Source organism: Rattus norvegicus, chromosome 5 (assembly GCF_036323735.1).
Source record: "Rattus norvegicus strain BN/NHsdMcwi chromosome 5, GRCr8, whole genome shotgun sequence".
Classification (NCBI taxonomy): Eukaryota; Metazoa; Chordata; class Mammalia; order Rodentia; family Muridae; genus Rattus; species Rattus norvegicus.
Genome location: NC_086023.1, coordinates 80,971,041 through 80,988,436, shown reverse-complemented (window position 1 = coordinate 80,988,436; position 17,396 = coordinate 80,971,041). Strand labels below are relative to the sequence as shown.

At 50.4% G+C, this 17,396-nt stretch overlaps 1 protein-coding gene across 3 annotated transcripts; it reads left to right on the top strand.

The window, feature by feature from the left end:
• Positions 1–535: 535 nt before the first annotated feature.
• Positions 536–10,875, top strand: Alad (aminolevulinate dehydratase). 3 transcript variants are annotated; one of them, NM_012899.2, is given in 12 exon segments: positions 536–625; positions 5,862–6,049; positions 6,510–6,560; positions 7,057–7,153; positions 8,068–8,203; positions 8,308–8,391; positions 8,481–8,569; positions 9,115–9,170; positions 9,253–9,340; positions 9,432–9,518; positions 9,809–9,938; positions 10,734–10,874. In NM_012899.2, coding segments are annotated over 11 exon segments (993 nt in total). In that variant the 5' UTR covers positions 536–625; positions 5,862–5,936; the 3' UTR covers positions 10,796–10,874.
• The last annotated feature ends 6,521 nt before the right edge of the window (positions 10,876–17,396 follow it).

The following is a 17,396-nucleotide window of genomic DNA, read 5'->3' as shown; positions in this document are numbered from 1 at the left end:
GCTTTTTTTTCCAATGTTTTTCACATCTCTTAACCCATGACAGATAGGGGCTGGATAGTCAATTATGTAGACTAAATCTGGACAGTCAGTCTGCTGCTGAACTCAAATTTAAAGCACTCAGTCCGCCAACATGGATTTATCATCTGTATTAGGCATTACCGAGGTGTTTTAATGCCTTTGACATCCAATTGTTCTTTTTACCAGTGAGCAGCGCAGTGAATATTTGCTGGAGGCTAAGAAAAGACCTTCAAGTGAACTTTGGGATGAGTTCTGGATTGCAAGCCAGGGCCCTTCCCAGAGGCTCCGACTGCCCACGTGGACCCCCTAGGGCCTTCCCACTTCTAGTGAGGCCAGAGCTGGGGGCGGGGGAATGGGCGGGCTCTCAGGCTCTCCGGAAACTCTGGATTGGCCAAGATTCCAGCCCGCTAATCATGGATCTGGCCACGCGAGCTGATCGAGGATCCTACTGCCCCGAAGGGAGTGTAGGCTGCATTCCCGTAGGGGCGGGCGGTATGGGAGCCGCTTCCGGGTGAGCCGCCCCGCCCCCACGTGGGCTTGCGCTTTTAGAGCGGGAGAGCGCTGTGTCAAGAATCCGGGCTCGGAGCGGTGGTGAGCAGCGTCTCTGGTAGGTGAACGGGTGCCGGCCTCTAGGAAGTGGGGACTGGGAGGACGACCCCAGAACAAAGCGAGGTGCACCCCAATGGCGCTGTGTTCCCGAAGCGCTAACGCTGCAGCGGAGACGCTGTCCCTATGCACCCACTGGAGGGGGCGGGATTCGTGCCGCTACACGGTCTTGCTGTATCCAGGTTTATGGACTCAAAGCTGGGCTCTACCCGCCCCCTTTCTTGGAGGCCGCAGGGCTAGTCCGGGTTTCTGCATAGCGTGAAGTGTCTGGCAGGCTGGAGAAGTGGGGAAAACAATAAGGGTCACTTGTGCTAGGTCTCTCCTGCCTCTGCTCAGTCATTACAACAGCCGATTGAGATCCGCTTAAGCCCCAGACCACATGAGAAGACAAGAGGTCATGCAGCTTAAAAGAAGAGTTTGTCCCCATGCCTTTTAAATCCCCAAGTCACACACTTAACCACCCTGCTACTAGCCGTGGTCAGTTCTTTCTTCCCCAACTCTCACCTGGACTCTCTCTCTCGGCTCCTCCATTATTGTAGATATGTGTGAACTCTTCCCAGTCTAATGTCAGACGTGAGAATTGAGGGCTGCTAGACTCCAGAATTTTAGATCACATTTATAGCTGACCTGCTGTGTGATACCTGCTCGTCTCAGAATTCAGTTTACAGTTGTTTGATATAGAAGCTCTCCGCCAGAATTCTTTAGCAGTCTGCGGAAAGGTAACTAACTCCTTGAGATGGCTAAACCCGGGGCAGCGCGGGGTGACTTTGGGGGGCGTGTTAAGCCTGCACAAGGTCTAGTTCTAATCCCTCCTTCTAACCCTTGTGGCAGGCGGCAGCAGGAGTATTCAGGAAATGCAAATGGGTCGTGGGGCAGTCCGTTTTCAGAACTGCCACAGGTGCCTTTGTTGGGCCTCTGGGGCTTCAGATTTCCTGGCTTTAAACCTTCTACCTAGCTGGCCCTTCTGAAGAGGCTCCTCCCTAGCCAGTGCAGAGCCTGGCTCAACTTCACTCCTGTTTATGCCAAGAGCACAGCCTCTGAAATCCTTGCAGGGGGGCACAACCTGGGAACCCAGGCCCTGAAGCTGTTTCTCAGCTGCTCCCAGTGGCGGTCTCACCTTCGGGTTGGGGGATGTTGCCTCCTAAGGAGCGTGAGACCTTTACAGTCTTTCAGAAAAGCAACCCTCCAGTGTCTCTAAGAAACTACCCTCTCTACAGTGTTGCTTTCCTCCTTGTCTAGCACATGCTGCCGGAGGGCCCTCTCCTCTCCTCGGGCAGTGGGTGGACCGTAAGTCCTTTCCTGGGTGTGGCGAAGGGTCACACAGTAAGGTGTGCTCAGCTCAGCTGGGGGTTAGACATACATTTAGCATTCCTGTGCTGCTCCTGTGGTGTGAGACACACCTCATCGTGAATCTGATCTTCTCTACAGCATGCAGGCTTGATAATATCAGCACATTTTAATTTTTCAAAAAAGGGGGAGGGCATCTGAAAGGCCTTGCCCAAAGTTAGAGTCAACTCTGGGATTGTTTGGCCCAGAAACAGTTCTTTCTGCAATACCTTGTACAGCTTGCTAGCAAAGTGAACCTGTTTTAAAATGGGAGAGAAGGTGGTCTGGGCCCCTGTGGTCCTGTGTTCCTAAAGACACAGGCTTTAAGGTCAAGTTTGCAAACCCTCTTAATTTGAGAAAAATGCCCTGTCCGTGTTTGGGAATCTTCCAGACTCTGAAGGACTTCTCTCAAAGAAAAATCCTGATCTAGAATTGGTTCTATCAAACAGAATCAACTCTGGGCACCTTTCCACTCTGTGGACATTCATTAAACATCTGCTATCATACACTGTGTAGTAGAGGGCACTGGACTAGAAGTTAGGAGCTTCGGGTCAGGCCCTGCCTGTGCCTCACTACCTTTGTGAGCTCTAATCCTGTGGCCTTCCATCCCATCATTTCTCCTATCAAACTGTAAGGGATTGAATAGAATTTTTTTCCTTTAAATTTTGCACCAACATCTCAGTTTTATCTAGAAGCCAAAATAAAAACCCAAATAAAATATCCAGGCAGGGAGTACCTCAGTGATGAAGAATACGTGTTGCTCTTACTGAGGACCTGGGTTTGGTTGACTCAACCACCATAAGCAACTCTAGTTCTGGGGGATCGGACAACCTCTTCTGAACTCTGTGGGCGCTGCCGACATGTGATGCATATACATGCATGTAAGCAGACCTCTCCTAGCCATAAAATAAGCCTTTGAAAGTTCAAAACCAAACCAAACAAACAAACAAAGCCTAACTCAAAGTTGGGCTGTTCTGGTGGTGGAGCATCAGGGTCCAGGGGTTCTGTCCCACCACAGGAAAACAGGAACTGCTGTAGTGCACCTCCTCACACACCTCTCCACTCTTCCCCTCCCCCCCTCCCAGCTACCTTGAAGTAGAATTTGGATAGCGCAGCTCTTAGGCAGCCCTCCAAGTTTTACTTTTAGCCAGATGGCCTATCAGTGTCGCTCTTAAAGGAGATGAGTGAGTGCTAGGGAATGCAGGTGTGGATTCCAGAAGCCAGGGCCTGCTACAGGGTTGATTCTTGGGCAGATGAATCCGAATGTGGGTCTGGTTTCAAAATCTGACTCCAATCCAAAGTGGCATTGAGCAAGTTCCATAACCTCTCTGAGCCTCTGTTTCATAATTCCTAAGAGTTATGTTGATTTTGCAATGTAACCCACACGAGATAAAATACTACCTTCAATGCCTTGCACCTAACAAGACTCAGCATAGGTAGAGGGAGACCAACTGGAGTCCAGCACAAATTCAGACTCTGACTTTGTCTTTAACCAGCTGTGTTGTTTTGAGCAGATAGTTCTACATCTCTGGGCTACCTCCTGGCAGATGTGAGAGCCAAATTCTGCACGTGGTGTATAGATAAACCCTCGATTGTGTCCAGTGTGTTATTTAAGAGTCAGAGCATCTCTAAGGAGGCCTGGCCCCTCTCATGCCCTGTGATGAGGCTGGCCCACCCAGGGGTGTGGTGGCAGGGTTGGTCCTTGTGTGGCTCCTGATAACCTCAACCCCAGCAAGGAGGGAAATGGGATAAGACAGGTCCTTGAGCTGCTTTGGAGGAAGCTGAAGGAGCCTGAGAAAGTGGACGAACAGCCAGGCACACTGAAGGATCCCTTGGGTTCTGGGCTTGTTTTCACTTTTAATTTGCTGTCGTTGGGTAAGTGCCTGCCCCCTCTAGTCCTTGATGTCCCCTTTGTTGAAAGAGCAGATTTAAGCCTTCCAGCCTCTACTATCTGTGGCTTTTTCTTTTCTTTTTTTTTTTTTTCTTTACTACTTGGCTGCTTAGTAGCCAAAAGGTTATCTCCATAAGGAAATGTCTAAAATGGAGCTGGCTCTCCAACTCTGAGTCCCACCACCCTCTTCCTGCCTCGTCTCTGTCTCAGCTGTCCCCTGGGTCAGAGCATCCGCCCTAAAAGCTGCCTCAAGATGGCCCTTCCTTCTCCGCCTCCTGACCTCCCACTGCTCCTGTGCTCCTCTGCTTCCTTCCTGTCTGCTCTCTACAGCCACAGAGTTCTCCCAAAGCCAGGCTCTGGCCAGGTCAGTGCCTTATTTGCTGCTCAGAACTCATCCCTGTCAAAATCCCTCTACCCCTTCTGTTTGTCCCCTGCTACATCCTCAAGGTTTCAGAACGGTCCACAATCATCCTCACTTCTGTGAGGGAGCACTGTCTCTTTACCCCAGCCAGATCCATACATCTTGCAGAACAGAGCCCCAGCCCTGTCTTCTATAAGCTCCTCTGCCCTCCTCTCTGGGCCCATGGATCATGTAGGCCCAGGCTGCCTGGTTCTACAATACACTTAACAGCCTTGCCTCCAGGGACTGGCATGTGACTTCCAGAAAGCACCTATGAGGGTGCTATGGTGGGCTACAGTAGCTGCTCCTGAAATCATGTGACACCCAGGTTTCCTTCAGTCTTCTATCACTTACTTTGCAGTTATTGTCTTTTCTCGATGTGATGAAATAGTTCCTCTATGCTAGAGTCAGTGTATATGGAGAGCTGGTGTGGGAGGCATGAACTCAGCATAACCTGCCCCACAGAAGCTCTGTAACTGGCCACAAGATAAGCCGGAGCCACAAGGAACTATTATATAAGAGGGATTGTGAGGTGGGCAAGAAAGAAGCACAGTGGAGAAGTTGGTGGCATGCTTACTTGAGGGAAGACCGTGCACAGTGGAGACCTAGGGAAAGGGAATAGCGGGGCATCACAAAACAAGTGCTTGCTGAACATGCGTAAGAGCCTGGGATTCCTGTCTCGGTAGCACATCATCCCGCACTTGGGAGGTAGGCGCAGGAGGATCAGGAGTCCATGATCATCCTTAGCTACATAGGAAATTCAGAGCCAGCCCTGTCTCAAAAGAAAAATCAATAAAGTGGGGGAAGGAGGGGAGACAAGAAAGCACAGTGTGGGGCACGGATTGGCCAGCACAGAAGGCTCCTTGGTTGCAAGAACTCTTTAGAGACCTCCATACAGGGAAGGTGCATGTGCGGGTCCCTCCGTTGGCCATGCATGCAGTGCTCCATCTTCTTGGAACACACTGAGCCTAGTGCCTCAGCCCATGCACCAGGGTCTCAGCAGTGCTTTGCACCAACAGCAGGATTCCAGGGCATTTTACTTGCTGCTTATCTAAAATTATCTTCCAGCAAGGCCAGCCTGAATTACAAAGTCAAACTGTCTCAGAATCAAAACAAAACACTCAGGCTGGGGCTGTAACTCAGTAGTTGAATGCTTGCCTGATAGGAACAAAGCCCCTGGGTTCAAGCCACCGCATCACAAAAAAAGTTGTAACATCTGAATCTGCCAGGTGGTGGGCGTTCTTCATGGAATAACTGAAGTTTCAATGTTGCAGAGATCAGTGCTTCTCGGAATGACGGCAAGGAAGAGTCGGTTCTGTTCTTTTATTCCTAATTTCTGATTCTTGGCTGAGACACAATCTAAAGTTACTAGAAAACTAGTTTTGTTTTTTAACTAGCAGTCCTGTGAACCGTGTCCCAATGCTATTACTATGTTGAAGTTGCCCTGAAGGTTCTACAGGTCTCCCTTCCTTACCTGGTTCTAGAGGGGCAGCAGTTGGTAAAACCACACCATGAGTAGCAGAGGCTGGAGAAGCGGGAGGCAGGACCGTGGAAGAGCTGTCTTCTAGATGGGACCCTGGGTACAGGGACTGTGTCTTTTGTCTCCTGATTCCCCTACAGAGCTGAGGCTGCAGCACACACCCCAGGAGCCTAGACTCCGTCTTAGCAGACTGCTGTGTTCCGCCGGCCCCCACCATGCACCACCAGTCCGTTCTGCACAGTGGCTACTTTCACCCACTGCTTCGGGCCTGGCAGACCACCCCCTCCACCGTCAGTGCCACCAACCTCATCTATCCCATCTTTGTCACGTGAGTCCCCCCCCCAAAAAAAACAGACCAGGCCATGGAGTTGCCTAGGGTCAGAGGAGGTGTATGACTGGAACAGGCATCAGGGTTGTTGGGAGGAGGGGGCCTTAAAGCGGGCTTTAGGTGAAAGGAAAGGTTTTCCAAGTGGCCTATGAGGTTAAGGAGAGTGGTCTTTGGAACCTACAAGCCCTGAAGAAGATGCTGTGCCTTGGCCAAGCTCACTTAGGTCCTTCCTGTGGCTGCTGTTCTTGTAGTGCAGCTGCTCTTACTGCCCCACCATTCCTGTTTCTGTTGTTATTTCAGGCCCTGGGTTTGTCCAGGCAGGGGAGCCACACCTAGGATCCTACCCCCTCCCTCCATCTCCACTTCCACATCCCTTCCCAGCTTCCGTTCCACCCTTCCCAGACACTCACCACGGGCCCTTCCCACAGCCACCAAACCATAGCCTCCCCTGATCTTACAGGGATGTTCCTGATGATGTCCAGCCCATTGCCAGCCTCCCGGGAGTGGCCAGGTAGGAGGCATGGTGGCCGGCAGGGGGTGGAGGAGGAGAGATTGCACGGTGTACCAGGAAATAGGAGCAGGTAGCAGATTGGAAAGGCACCGTGGAAGGGATTTCTTGGGAGATTAAGCTGTTAGCCAGTACAGAAGGCGACCTCATAAAGTGACAAGCATTCTGTCATGGGGGACATTGTGGCAGAGGCTGCCACAGGCAGAAACTGGGCTCGAGATGGGACTTGAGTAAAAGCCACGGAGGAGTCTGCCACAACTAACTCCATAGCTCTGTGGTTTGTGACCCTGTTTGTTACTGCTTGTCTTGCACCCTCCTGGTTCCTGTGCTTGGCTCTTCACTGAGGAACTCTCACAGGCTAGCAAGCGTGTTACTACAGAGTTGTAGCCTCAGCCTGCAGCTTGGCTTTTAGCAGAAGCATTGTTTGAAGGGGGTGGAGGCCTGGGCAAGGAACCTGTTACCTTAGTGCTTTGCACTTCCCTAACCCCCTCCCCCTCAGGTATGGCGTAAACCAGCTAGAGGAGATGCTGAGACCTCTGGTGGAAGCCGGCCTTCGCTGTGTCCTGATCTTTGGCGTCCCCAGCAGAGTTCCCAAGGTGAAAAATGGAGGAGTTGAAGAGGGAAGATGAGGACTGGCCGGATGCTAGATTTGTAAAGTACTTGCTGCTCCAGCTTGAGGACCTAGGTTCAGTCCTCAGACCCATGCTGAAAAGCTGAGCAAAGCAGTGCAGCCTGTGATCCCAGTGCTGAGGAGGCCGAAGCACGTGGGTCCCTGGGGTTTGCTGGACAGTTCGTATGCCTCAATTGGGGAGCTCCAGGGACAATGAGAATCTGTGGCATGGTGGTACATATCTTTAATCCCAACACGGGACTGCGTGTGGGTGGGCATATCTCTCTGAGTTCAAAGCCAGCATGGTCTGTATAGCCTGTTCTAGACCAGCCAGAGCCACACAGTGAGACCACATCTCCAAATAAGGTGAAGGATGATTAAGGAAGACACCCAGCTTTGACCTCTGGTTTCTATGCACTCGTGCATGTGTTTGCTGTCTGCAACGTGACCTCACACAGCTCCCCCATCATCCTCCATCTTTGCCTGTTACCCTGATAAACAATGTCACGTGCTCATCTGACCTACTACACACACACACACACACACACACACACACACACACACACACACACGGAAGGAAGGACTGCAGTGCCACTCACTGTGCCCTTGCTCTGCCTGTGCAGGCTTTGGGGCCACAGTTGTGCTGCAGTATTGCCTGCCTTCGGCCCAAGGTCAGGAAGCTCATAAGTAGGACTGTGACACCTTAACTGGGGTGAGTCAAGCCCCTCCCCCTCTAGGCATCTGCTGTCCTCTCTACAAATGGGGCCAGTCCAGTGCATCTTCATCCAGAGTCTGATAGGACGAAAGGAGAAGGTTGGGTCTGGTCTTCCATGGCAACCACCACACCTTCTGAAAAGCATCTATGATAGACATACCACCTGGTCCTTCCCCTGCCTCCAGGATGAACAGGGCTCTGCAGCTGACTCAGAGGACTCCCCAACTATTGAGGCTGTCCGTCTGCTGAGGAAGACCTTCCCTACCCTCCTAGTGGCCTGTGATGTCTGCCTGTGCCCCTACACCTCCCATGGCCACTGTGGTGAGCTCCCACATCCCCTCTTATCCAAGCCCAGCTTTCCTCCAGGGTAGGCACATGCAAGGACTCAAGGCGCACTCCCAAGTCTGTCCGTCTTTTCCCCCCAGGCCTCCTGAGTGAAAATGGAGCCTTCCTAGCAGAGGAAAGCCGACAACGGTTGGCAGAGGTGGCACTGGCCTATGCCAAGGCAGGTGAGTGCGCCCTCTAGCAGCGGGGACAGGAAGGTGGCATAATGGGCCAGAGAGATGCAGAATTGTGAAGGCCACCCTTTGTTTTTCAGGTTGTCAGGTTGTAGCTCCATCAGACATGATGGATGGACGAGTTGAAGCCATCAAGGCTGCCCTGCTAAAACATGGACTTGGCAACAGGGTATAGGCTGAGGGCAGGGAGGGGTGTGGGGGTGGATGGGAGGAGAGGGCCTGGGCCAGCCCTAGGAGTATGGCTCAGTCAGCAAAGCACTTGCTTGCAAAGGTGGAGACCTGAGTTTGGATTCCCCCAACCCATGTAAAAAGCAGGCATGGTGGTGTGTGCTTGTATCCCAGTTGAGGTTGAGCTTGCTGGCTAGCTAGCCTACCCTTGGGAAACTTCTAGGCCAGTGAGAGAAACCTGTCTCAAACAAAAGGTGGGTGGCAGTTGAGGAAGGATGCTGAAGTTGTTCTCTGAGCTCCACATGCATATGCACACACATGCATCCTCACATGAACCTACATAGACACAGTGAATCACAAAATTGAGAGCAATGCTGGGTGAGGCCTTTAGGACCCACTGCAACCTCAGATAGAGAGATTACGCCTAGTGTTGGATGAGACTGGATTGTAAGTCCTCTACTTCCAGCCTAAGGACCTTCCCTGTCACTTTACCCCTGGGATTTGGGAGGAGCTGGCTCGGCCTAGACCTCGTTGTCTTCCCTACAGGTCTCTGTGATGAGCTATAGTGCCAAATTTGCCTCCTGTTTCTATGGTCCTTTCCGGTGAGTGGCACCAGCTGTAGTCTGTTAAATTCCTGGTCCGCTCGCCTGAAGCTGGCCCCAGCGTTGTGCTATTCTCTTGCAGGGATGCAGCTCAGTCAAGCCCAGCTTTCGGAGACCGACGCTGTTATCAGCTGCCTCCTGGAGCCCGTGGCCTGGCCCTCCGAGCAGTGGTGAGTGATCAGAACTTAAGCCCCATATCCACCCACCCTGCCCTGTCCTGTCCCTGTCTCAGGCACTGCCCACATTTCACCTCATCCCTAGGCCCGGGACATTCAAGAGGGAGCTGACATACTCATGGTGAAGCCGGGATTACCCTACCTGGATATGGTGCAGGAGGTGAAGGACAAGGTGAGCTGAGACTGGAGATGGGAGAGCTTTTCCCTACAGTGGACCCTGAATGGAGGGGCTTTTGAGTCAGTCTCTGAGCCGGAAGCAGCAGTTTGCCCCCGATCAGGAGCCCTCTCCTCCCTTCCCTGCCTAGGTACAGGCTTGTCTCCTCTGCCATGGCTCACAGGAGCCTTTGGACAGGTCTGGCTGGACAGTTTCTGAATGAGCTGGGCTATCAGCAGGGAGCGGTGCATCCGAATGGGGCAGGGAGGAAGGGACGGTCACTTGAGCCCTCGTGTCCTTCTCTGCAGCACCCCGAGCTCCCCCTCGCAGTATACCAGGTGTCCGGAGAGTTTGCCATGTTGTGGCACGGAGCCAAGGCTGGGGCCTTTGATCTCAGGACTGCTGTACTGGAGTCCATGACGGCCTTCCGCAGAGCCGGTAAGCAGGGGTGGGGTTTGTGACCTGTGTCACAGGGACTGATGGGCACTCTGCCCAAGGTCTGAGAAGCCTTGATTCTTGGCCTGAAAGTTCTGATCCCTAGACACAGGTAGAAAAGCATATGTAGAATCGTGGAACAGCTGTGCAGTGGTCACAGAAACAAGATCTCCATATAGCTCTTTGGTTATGAGAAGCTGGGCAAGCCACTTCTGTAAATCTCAGGGTCCTTGTCCATACCCAGTACAGATTTGTCCTGAGGAGTACCTAGATAATATGCAGTGTATGCTTATTACCCCGGTAATGGGAGCAGCTTTGGTTAATGCACTCACCATCCTGATCATTCAGGCCCCACAGCTAGGGATTTAACAGCAGACTAACCAGAGAGGTCCACAGAAACAAGCAAATTGGGCAGTGTAGCTCGTCACTGAAACCTGTGGGGCGACAAAGGGTCTGAGCTAAGTCAGCCCGGGCTGGGCGACTAGGCAGGAGGAGGAAGGACCTCAGCTCAGAAGTGGAGGCTGTAGGGTGGTCTCAGGGCTGCGCTGGACCTTGGTTTCCCCAGGCTTCCACTTGTCTTGCCTGCTTCTTCCTCTGCACGTGCCACCTATCAGCAAATCAAGGCCCAGAGCAAGAGAATGACTTGTTCAATGTCTGGAGCTGGCTACAGCCAGACTCAGCCACAGGCTGTGACACCAGGCTGTGCCTCTCCCTGGTGGTCTCCCTCTGCCTGCCTCTCATCTCTCAACTGTGCTGGTAGCTGGTGTCACATCCTTCCCATTTCTGTTTCCCGTATAGGTGCTGACATTATCATCACCTACTTTGCACCCCAGCTGTTGAAGTGGCTGAAGGAAGAGTGAAGGAAAGTGAAGGACTTGGTCTTGACAGAGCTCCCTGGGCCTTACAGAAGGGAAAAAGTAAAGGCGCTGTTAGAACTGTGCCCTGTGCCCTCTTCTTGCCCACGTTGCTGGCAGGGTGCAGCACCCTGGGTGGTTTGCCAGCACGCTAGACACCCACTCACAGCTGCATCCTTCCAGGCCCTCCGAGTTTCCCACTCTGGCTCAGCCCAGAGACCCACCTCCCTACTCCGCTGAGGTGTGGCTTCAGCTTGGCAGGACACAAGAGCCTTAGGCACAGGCTTGGGGCTTTGAGACAAGAGGAGAACAGTTGGATCTTGAAACCTAGAGAGTTATTCCTTAATGAGGGTTATTCAAAACCCAGAAGCAGCAGGAATTCCTGGCCGCAGGAGATGCCAGCATCAAAGAGTCTTTGTGCACAAGATAGTTTCTGAGAACCTCTGCCCAGAGCAATTTGGACATAGCAGGACGTGCAGCAGCGTGCCTCTGTAGAATTTATGCAGAGGAAGGGGAGTCAGATAAGACATAACAAAGTCGTTCTACATGCTTAGAAGGGAAGCTCCAAGACAGAAGCTGTCCCTGAGTTGAAACCTTAGAGAGACAAAGAGAACCAGCAGACAACATGCTCAGAGACCTGTTTGGTGGGCAGAGCTTTGGGGGCCGGGGAGCAGTCGAGGAAGATGACATTGACTGGAGGTTGGAATAGTTAGTTCCCCTACCTAGCAGGGACCCGAGGTTTTGTTTTGCATCTGAGGGCAGTCCTAGTCCTCTTACACATTTTGGGTTAGTTGGTTTAGTTTTCTCCACTAAGTACCCCCAGCCTCACCCATCTAGGCAAGCACCCTGCCGCTGAGCCATCCCTCTAGCCCTTCAAGAGACGCTCTGGAGACCAGACTTGAGATTTTGCAGGAGGAAGATAATGGCACAAGAGAAGGTCAGGTTGTCTTTTGTGGGTTTCTGAAGCTGCCCGGCCGGTTTCAGTTCATTCATCTGACATGACACTCATACTACCCCTAATGAAAGTTAGGGCCAGTTAGCAGGCGTACCCGACCTCAGAGCTGAGACGCTACTCTAGCTCCAAAGCAAGTTCAGCCCGGCGCTAAAGTGATGTCCTTTCTAGTTGCAGTTATTAACTGGCAACTCCTGCAATAAGGCTGGTCCAACACTTGGTGGCTTTCCTTTAGAGCTGTGACTAACTCACCTTAAGAGCTGACCTTCCTATTTCTCAGCCTTTTCTGGAAGGTAGCCACCAAAGTCAGATCAGCCCTAAACTCTCCCTTTCTTGGATCCTGAGCATAGATTTACCATCTAGAAACCAAATCACTAATTTAAAGCATGCCATCCTCGGGCCAGGGGCATACCAGACTAGACATGTACTCTCTTGGCTGTTCCACAGCCTCTGAGCTCTGTGGTTAAGATGGTTTGTGTGTTAGAGAATGGCTTTCCTAGCCATCCCAGAGCCGTCCTCACCAAGCTATTCCGAGAGCCAGAAGACGTGCTACCCTGCAGGTGCCACAAATGTGTCCAGGAGCGGTGGTAGAGGGGAAGGTCACCAGATCAGACCTTCAAAGGATCAGAAAGCCGTTCCCTGAAGAACTGATGTTTGGATGAACAACTAAGCCAAGACATAAGTGGCCAAGAGCCTTCCACGGAAAGAACCACTGTGCAGAGTCCCTAGAGCCAAAATGGAGCCGGGAGAGCACAGAGCTGGTGTGGCTGGCACACCAGGAAGGATGCAAGACTGGTTGACCTGAAGAGCAGAGGCTCAGTTCCAACCACCTTTCTCTAACTTTATCCCAAGGTCAAAGGGCACTCCCAAGGATGTCAATAGGAGAATGGCCATGTTGTGTTTTTCTCTTAGTAACACCATGGCATCGTGCAGACAAGATGTTTGAATTGCATGGTGAGCACAGGTGCAAAAATGGAAGTGTATCAGAATATTAGTTAAATTAGACGGGAGGGATGAACCTACTTGGCTGACTGGCAGGTGGCCCAACCATTTAGCAGAGAACAGATTCAAGGTAGAATGCTAAGTTTAGCCTCGGATCCTTGGCAATGAGGAAGGTCTGTCTAGGAGACTTTGATGGCACTCCCCTGAGGCTACTCACATTTGTGGCAGAACTGGGTTAAAGACTACAAAGAAAATCAGATGTAACATTCCATCCCTGCTCCAAAGCCCCTACCCTTAACCACTCATGACACCTCCCAGTAAGCGGCATCGAGAAGCATGGTTGGCCCCTCCTGTATGACTAACTGGTATGGGAGGAAGACCTTGGAGCCCATTTTCCTTCATCATAGTCTGAGTAGTGCCCCCTGGAGTCAGGTCTTGTAACCGGAAGTGTCCACTTGACAGCCACCTACTTCTTGACAAACAAAGCAGGCACAGACAGCCGTGGCTTGCACCTGGGGGATTGAAACAGGACAGAAGGACTTCCAAGACTTGGAGACTTAACTCAAGCTTCAGAGTAAGGTCCTTTAAAATCAGGAAGGGACCGAGTCATCTGAAACGGTTGTAGTTGGCCTGTGGATCTGCACCCCATCCCTAGATAAAGAACTAGATTTGCAGTCTGGCGAGGCACATTAGCCCTCCAGATGTCCGGTGGTGGGTATCCAGAGACTGCGTGAGACTTGGTTTTTGCCTTCCCTCTCAAAGGTGCCAGTTTAGGCTGTAGTTTGTCCCTTTGGCAGCCATCATAATCAGACTCCCAAAGAGTGGAGAACACCCAGTTTTCAGCTTGCCCTCCCATATAGACTGCCAGTCCTGCACAGGAAGGGCCTGTGATTGTGGCAAGCCTGATTTGGGCATTCTTGGTTGCAGGGGCTGAAACTCAGTTCAACAGAAAAGCTGAACTGGTTTGCATGCCCGAATCCTGCTAATGCCAGATGAGTGTGTCCCCCAGGTCACAGGCCTTTATCCATGGCCCTGGGGAGACTTTGTTAGATGAGCCTTTCCAGCCAACACTATGATCCCTCACTGAAACAACCCCTAAGATTTGTAATCCCGGAGAAACTCATTCTTCCCATCCCTGCCATAACTCTGGAGATCTGTGATTGTTCTGCATGGGTCACATGTTCACCATTTGGCTCACTATGAACTGGACAGAGATGGGTGACATGGTTGGCCTGTCCCATTAAATAAAAGGCTGACCAGACCTTGGCTCTGGTGCCAATGGTCCACTGTCGGGAATGCCTTCCCCTAAATCTGTGTGTGTGTTGCCTTTTATGTTCTGAGTCAGCTGACTTGTCACTTCCTTGAACCTAACCCAACAATTTCTAAACTCACCCTCTCTATTTGGATTAGTGAGTACAACAAGTTGAAATAACAGTAGTTTTAAAGGTTTTCGTCTTGGGGCTGCTGAGATGACTCAGCCAGTGTAAGTGCTTGCATTGCAAGCCTGACCTAAAGTCAACCCTGGAACCCACGGTGGGAAGAGTAGTCAAGTCCAAAACTTGACCCCTGACCACTGCACATCCACTCGGGTACTCACATATCTATTACTTAGTTCTCTAAGCAACCTGGGGCTTAGTTGAGTGTGGAGGCGCAGTCTTAAAATTCCAGCTCTAGACAGTTGGGGGCAGAATCCTGAGTGACATCCTAGGCAATGTAGCAACAACTTTGATGAAGTCACATGCCTGAGCACCACTGGGGTAGAAGCATTGAGATCTCATAAATCCATCAGAGTCCTAATACTGAAAGGTAGATGATATGTGTTCAGAATAGGGAGCACTTGCACGCTATTTACTAGTATGGCCATTTCAGAAACTAACACTGCTGAGATGAAACACACTTGACTGAAGGTATCTGAATGACCTAGTTACTTGTCAATAATGTACACTGATGTTCTCTGGGACACATTCACAAGGTTCACACAGGCTTGCTGTCCTCAGCTACTTAAGTGGGAGGATCATGAGCGCAGAGGTTGGAGACCAATCCAAGAGAAAAGCAGTCATAATGTTTTCTAACATGTGTGACCATCCCAAACTAGAGCTAACCCAAATGTCTTGTCAGCAGTGAGATGTACTCCATTCACATTATGAATGAACGAACGAGACAGCCGCCACACAGTGTGATGTGGGTTAACCTTAATAAAACAGACACAAAAGAAGATTCAAGAACGCGGTGGCTGCTGTGCTGCAACATTATCCCAGCTCACAAACAAGTGAGACTACAATTGAGCCCAGCAGAGGGCTGGGGACAGGTCAGTGGTAGAAGGTGCTTGCCTTGTCCAGGTTCAATCCCAGCACCACACACACACACACACATACAAAGAACTGGGCCATGGCGGCTCATGCTTGTATCTCAGCACTTAGAGACTGAAACAGGAGGATTGCTGTGGATGAAATAAGGCAACCCCATATTACTGGGCCACTATATGAGATCCTATATTAAAAAGAAGGTGTAAGGGGTTGGGGATTTAGCTCAGTGGTAGAGCGCTTGCCTAGCAAGCGCAAGGCCCTGGGTTCGGTCCCCAGCTCCAAAAAAAAAAAAAACCAAAAACCAAAAAACAAACAAACAAAAGGGGGGGCAAAATAGGGGTTCTTACTACCGTTTGGGGGATAAACTACTGAAAACAGATGCTCTAGGCATCTAGATTGGAGGGGGTCTGGGTAGCAGTTGCAAGAGCATATATTCACATCATGAAAATTCAAAACGTGGCTCTACTATGTAGCCCTGGCTAGCCTCAAACTCACAGATATCCTCCTGTCCTCTGCCTCTTGATTACTAAGATTAAAGACATGTACCACCACACCCAGTGTATACGTTTTTTTCTGTGCGTTTTAACTGAGAAAAAAAAATTTTAAAGTAAATGAAAAAAGTAATGGGGGATGTGTGGCTTGGAATCCTGCCTGGATTTCATTGTCTTCAACAGGAAACTCAAGGAAGGAAAAAAAATGCTTCATATAAGAAACTTGATTTCCAGGCAGGTGGCAGTGGTACATGCCTTTAATCCCAGCACTTGGATCTTTGAGTTTAAGGCCAGCATGTTCTACAGAGTAAGTTCCAGGACATCCAGGGCTACACAGAGAAACTATCTTGTAAAAAACAAACAAGGGCTGGAGAGATGGCTCAGCAGTTAAGAGCACTGACTGCTCTTCCAGGGGTCCTGAGTTCAATTCCCAGCAACCACATGGTGGCTCACAACCATCTGTAATGGGATCCGATGCCCTCTCCTGGTGTGTCTGAAGACAGCGGCAGCATACTCACATACATAAAGTAAATAAATATATTTAAAAAAAAACAAAAAACAAACAAACAAACAAAAAAGAGGTAAGGGTGATTTGATTTCCCAGAGAGGAAAACACCACAGGCTAGCATCGGCATAGTAAGAAACCAGGGGGCATAAGATGGACCAAGGGGTGAAACTGTCAGGGGATTTTTGTAATTTAATTATGGGATGAAAATATCCATTAAATGGTACACATGTGTTTTTCTGTTTGAAATGGGCTCATGCTCCATAGCCCAGGCTGGTCTGAGACTTGGAGTGATCTTCCTGCCTTGGCTTCCTAACTGGGCTTGCAGGTAGACCACCATATCTGGCTAAGTGTACCCACCTTTGAAGTGGCAAAAAGAAGCTAGATTCAGAATATCAAAGACAACCACCATCTCTCCTGTGACATCCCTGGCTATTAATTTACTTATTATTCCTTGCTACTGATAACCTAGAGACAATAAAAAGCAAGAGGCCCAACACTTAAGATCATTATGCCCGTGAGCCAATACGCACTGGCAAACCCTCTTGGGAGATGTGCAGTGTGGTAGCCCTGTGCTGTGAGGCATGGGACCTGAAACAGGACTCGTAAGCACCTACAGGTCTGTTTTCATCTGAAAAGAATCTTCTTAAATGCTCAAAGAGACTTCCCATGTGGTCTGCCTTGACATCAATCATCTGTCACTATGCCAACGTCATATGGAGAGACATATGAAATGGCAGGTAACATTAATTATCTTGGAAATCCACTTAAAGCCAGCCTAGATTCTGTTGGAAGTTACCTTATCTGTTGGAAGTTACTTTATCTATCCAAGGTGGCAGACTCTGAATCAGAACCTAAAAGGTTAGGTTTGAGGTGAGCCTGGAAAGAGATACAGTGAGGGATCTAAGATTCTCTGAAAAACAGGTGGGACTCTGATGTCCTGGCCACCCTTCCTACCTCCATTCCTGAGAATTAAGACTGTGCTGCAAAACCAGTCTGGCAGGTGAGCCGGCTGGTCTGAGACTTTGCACTTTGTTTTCTGAGGCCCAGTGAGTGGGAGTTGAGTCAATCTAAAGTCCACAGAGCCCGGAGATAACAGATTTTTTAAGAGAGTGTTGGTGGGGGAGGGGAAGAAAAGAGCAGAGGGAAGCTCCTGCCCCTGCCTCCCAGCCAACTCCTGGGCAGCACTTACAGCTCATTTCAGTTATGTACTTGGTTTTTGCTTGTCCCTCCCATGTTCGAATAGGCAGGAAACTCATTTTCCTGCTGTATCCTCAGCAAAGAACAGGTCAGACACAGAACATAGGTGTTTACTTGGCACTTCACCAATCAACCGGGTTGAGAGGACAGCTTTGCTTGTTTGCTTTCGACAGTATTTTTTGAAGATGAACGCGTATGAAAACCGACTCTT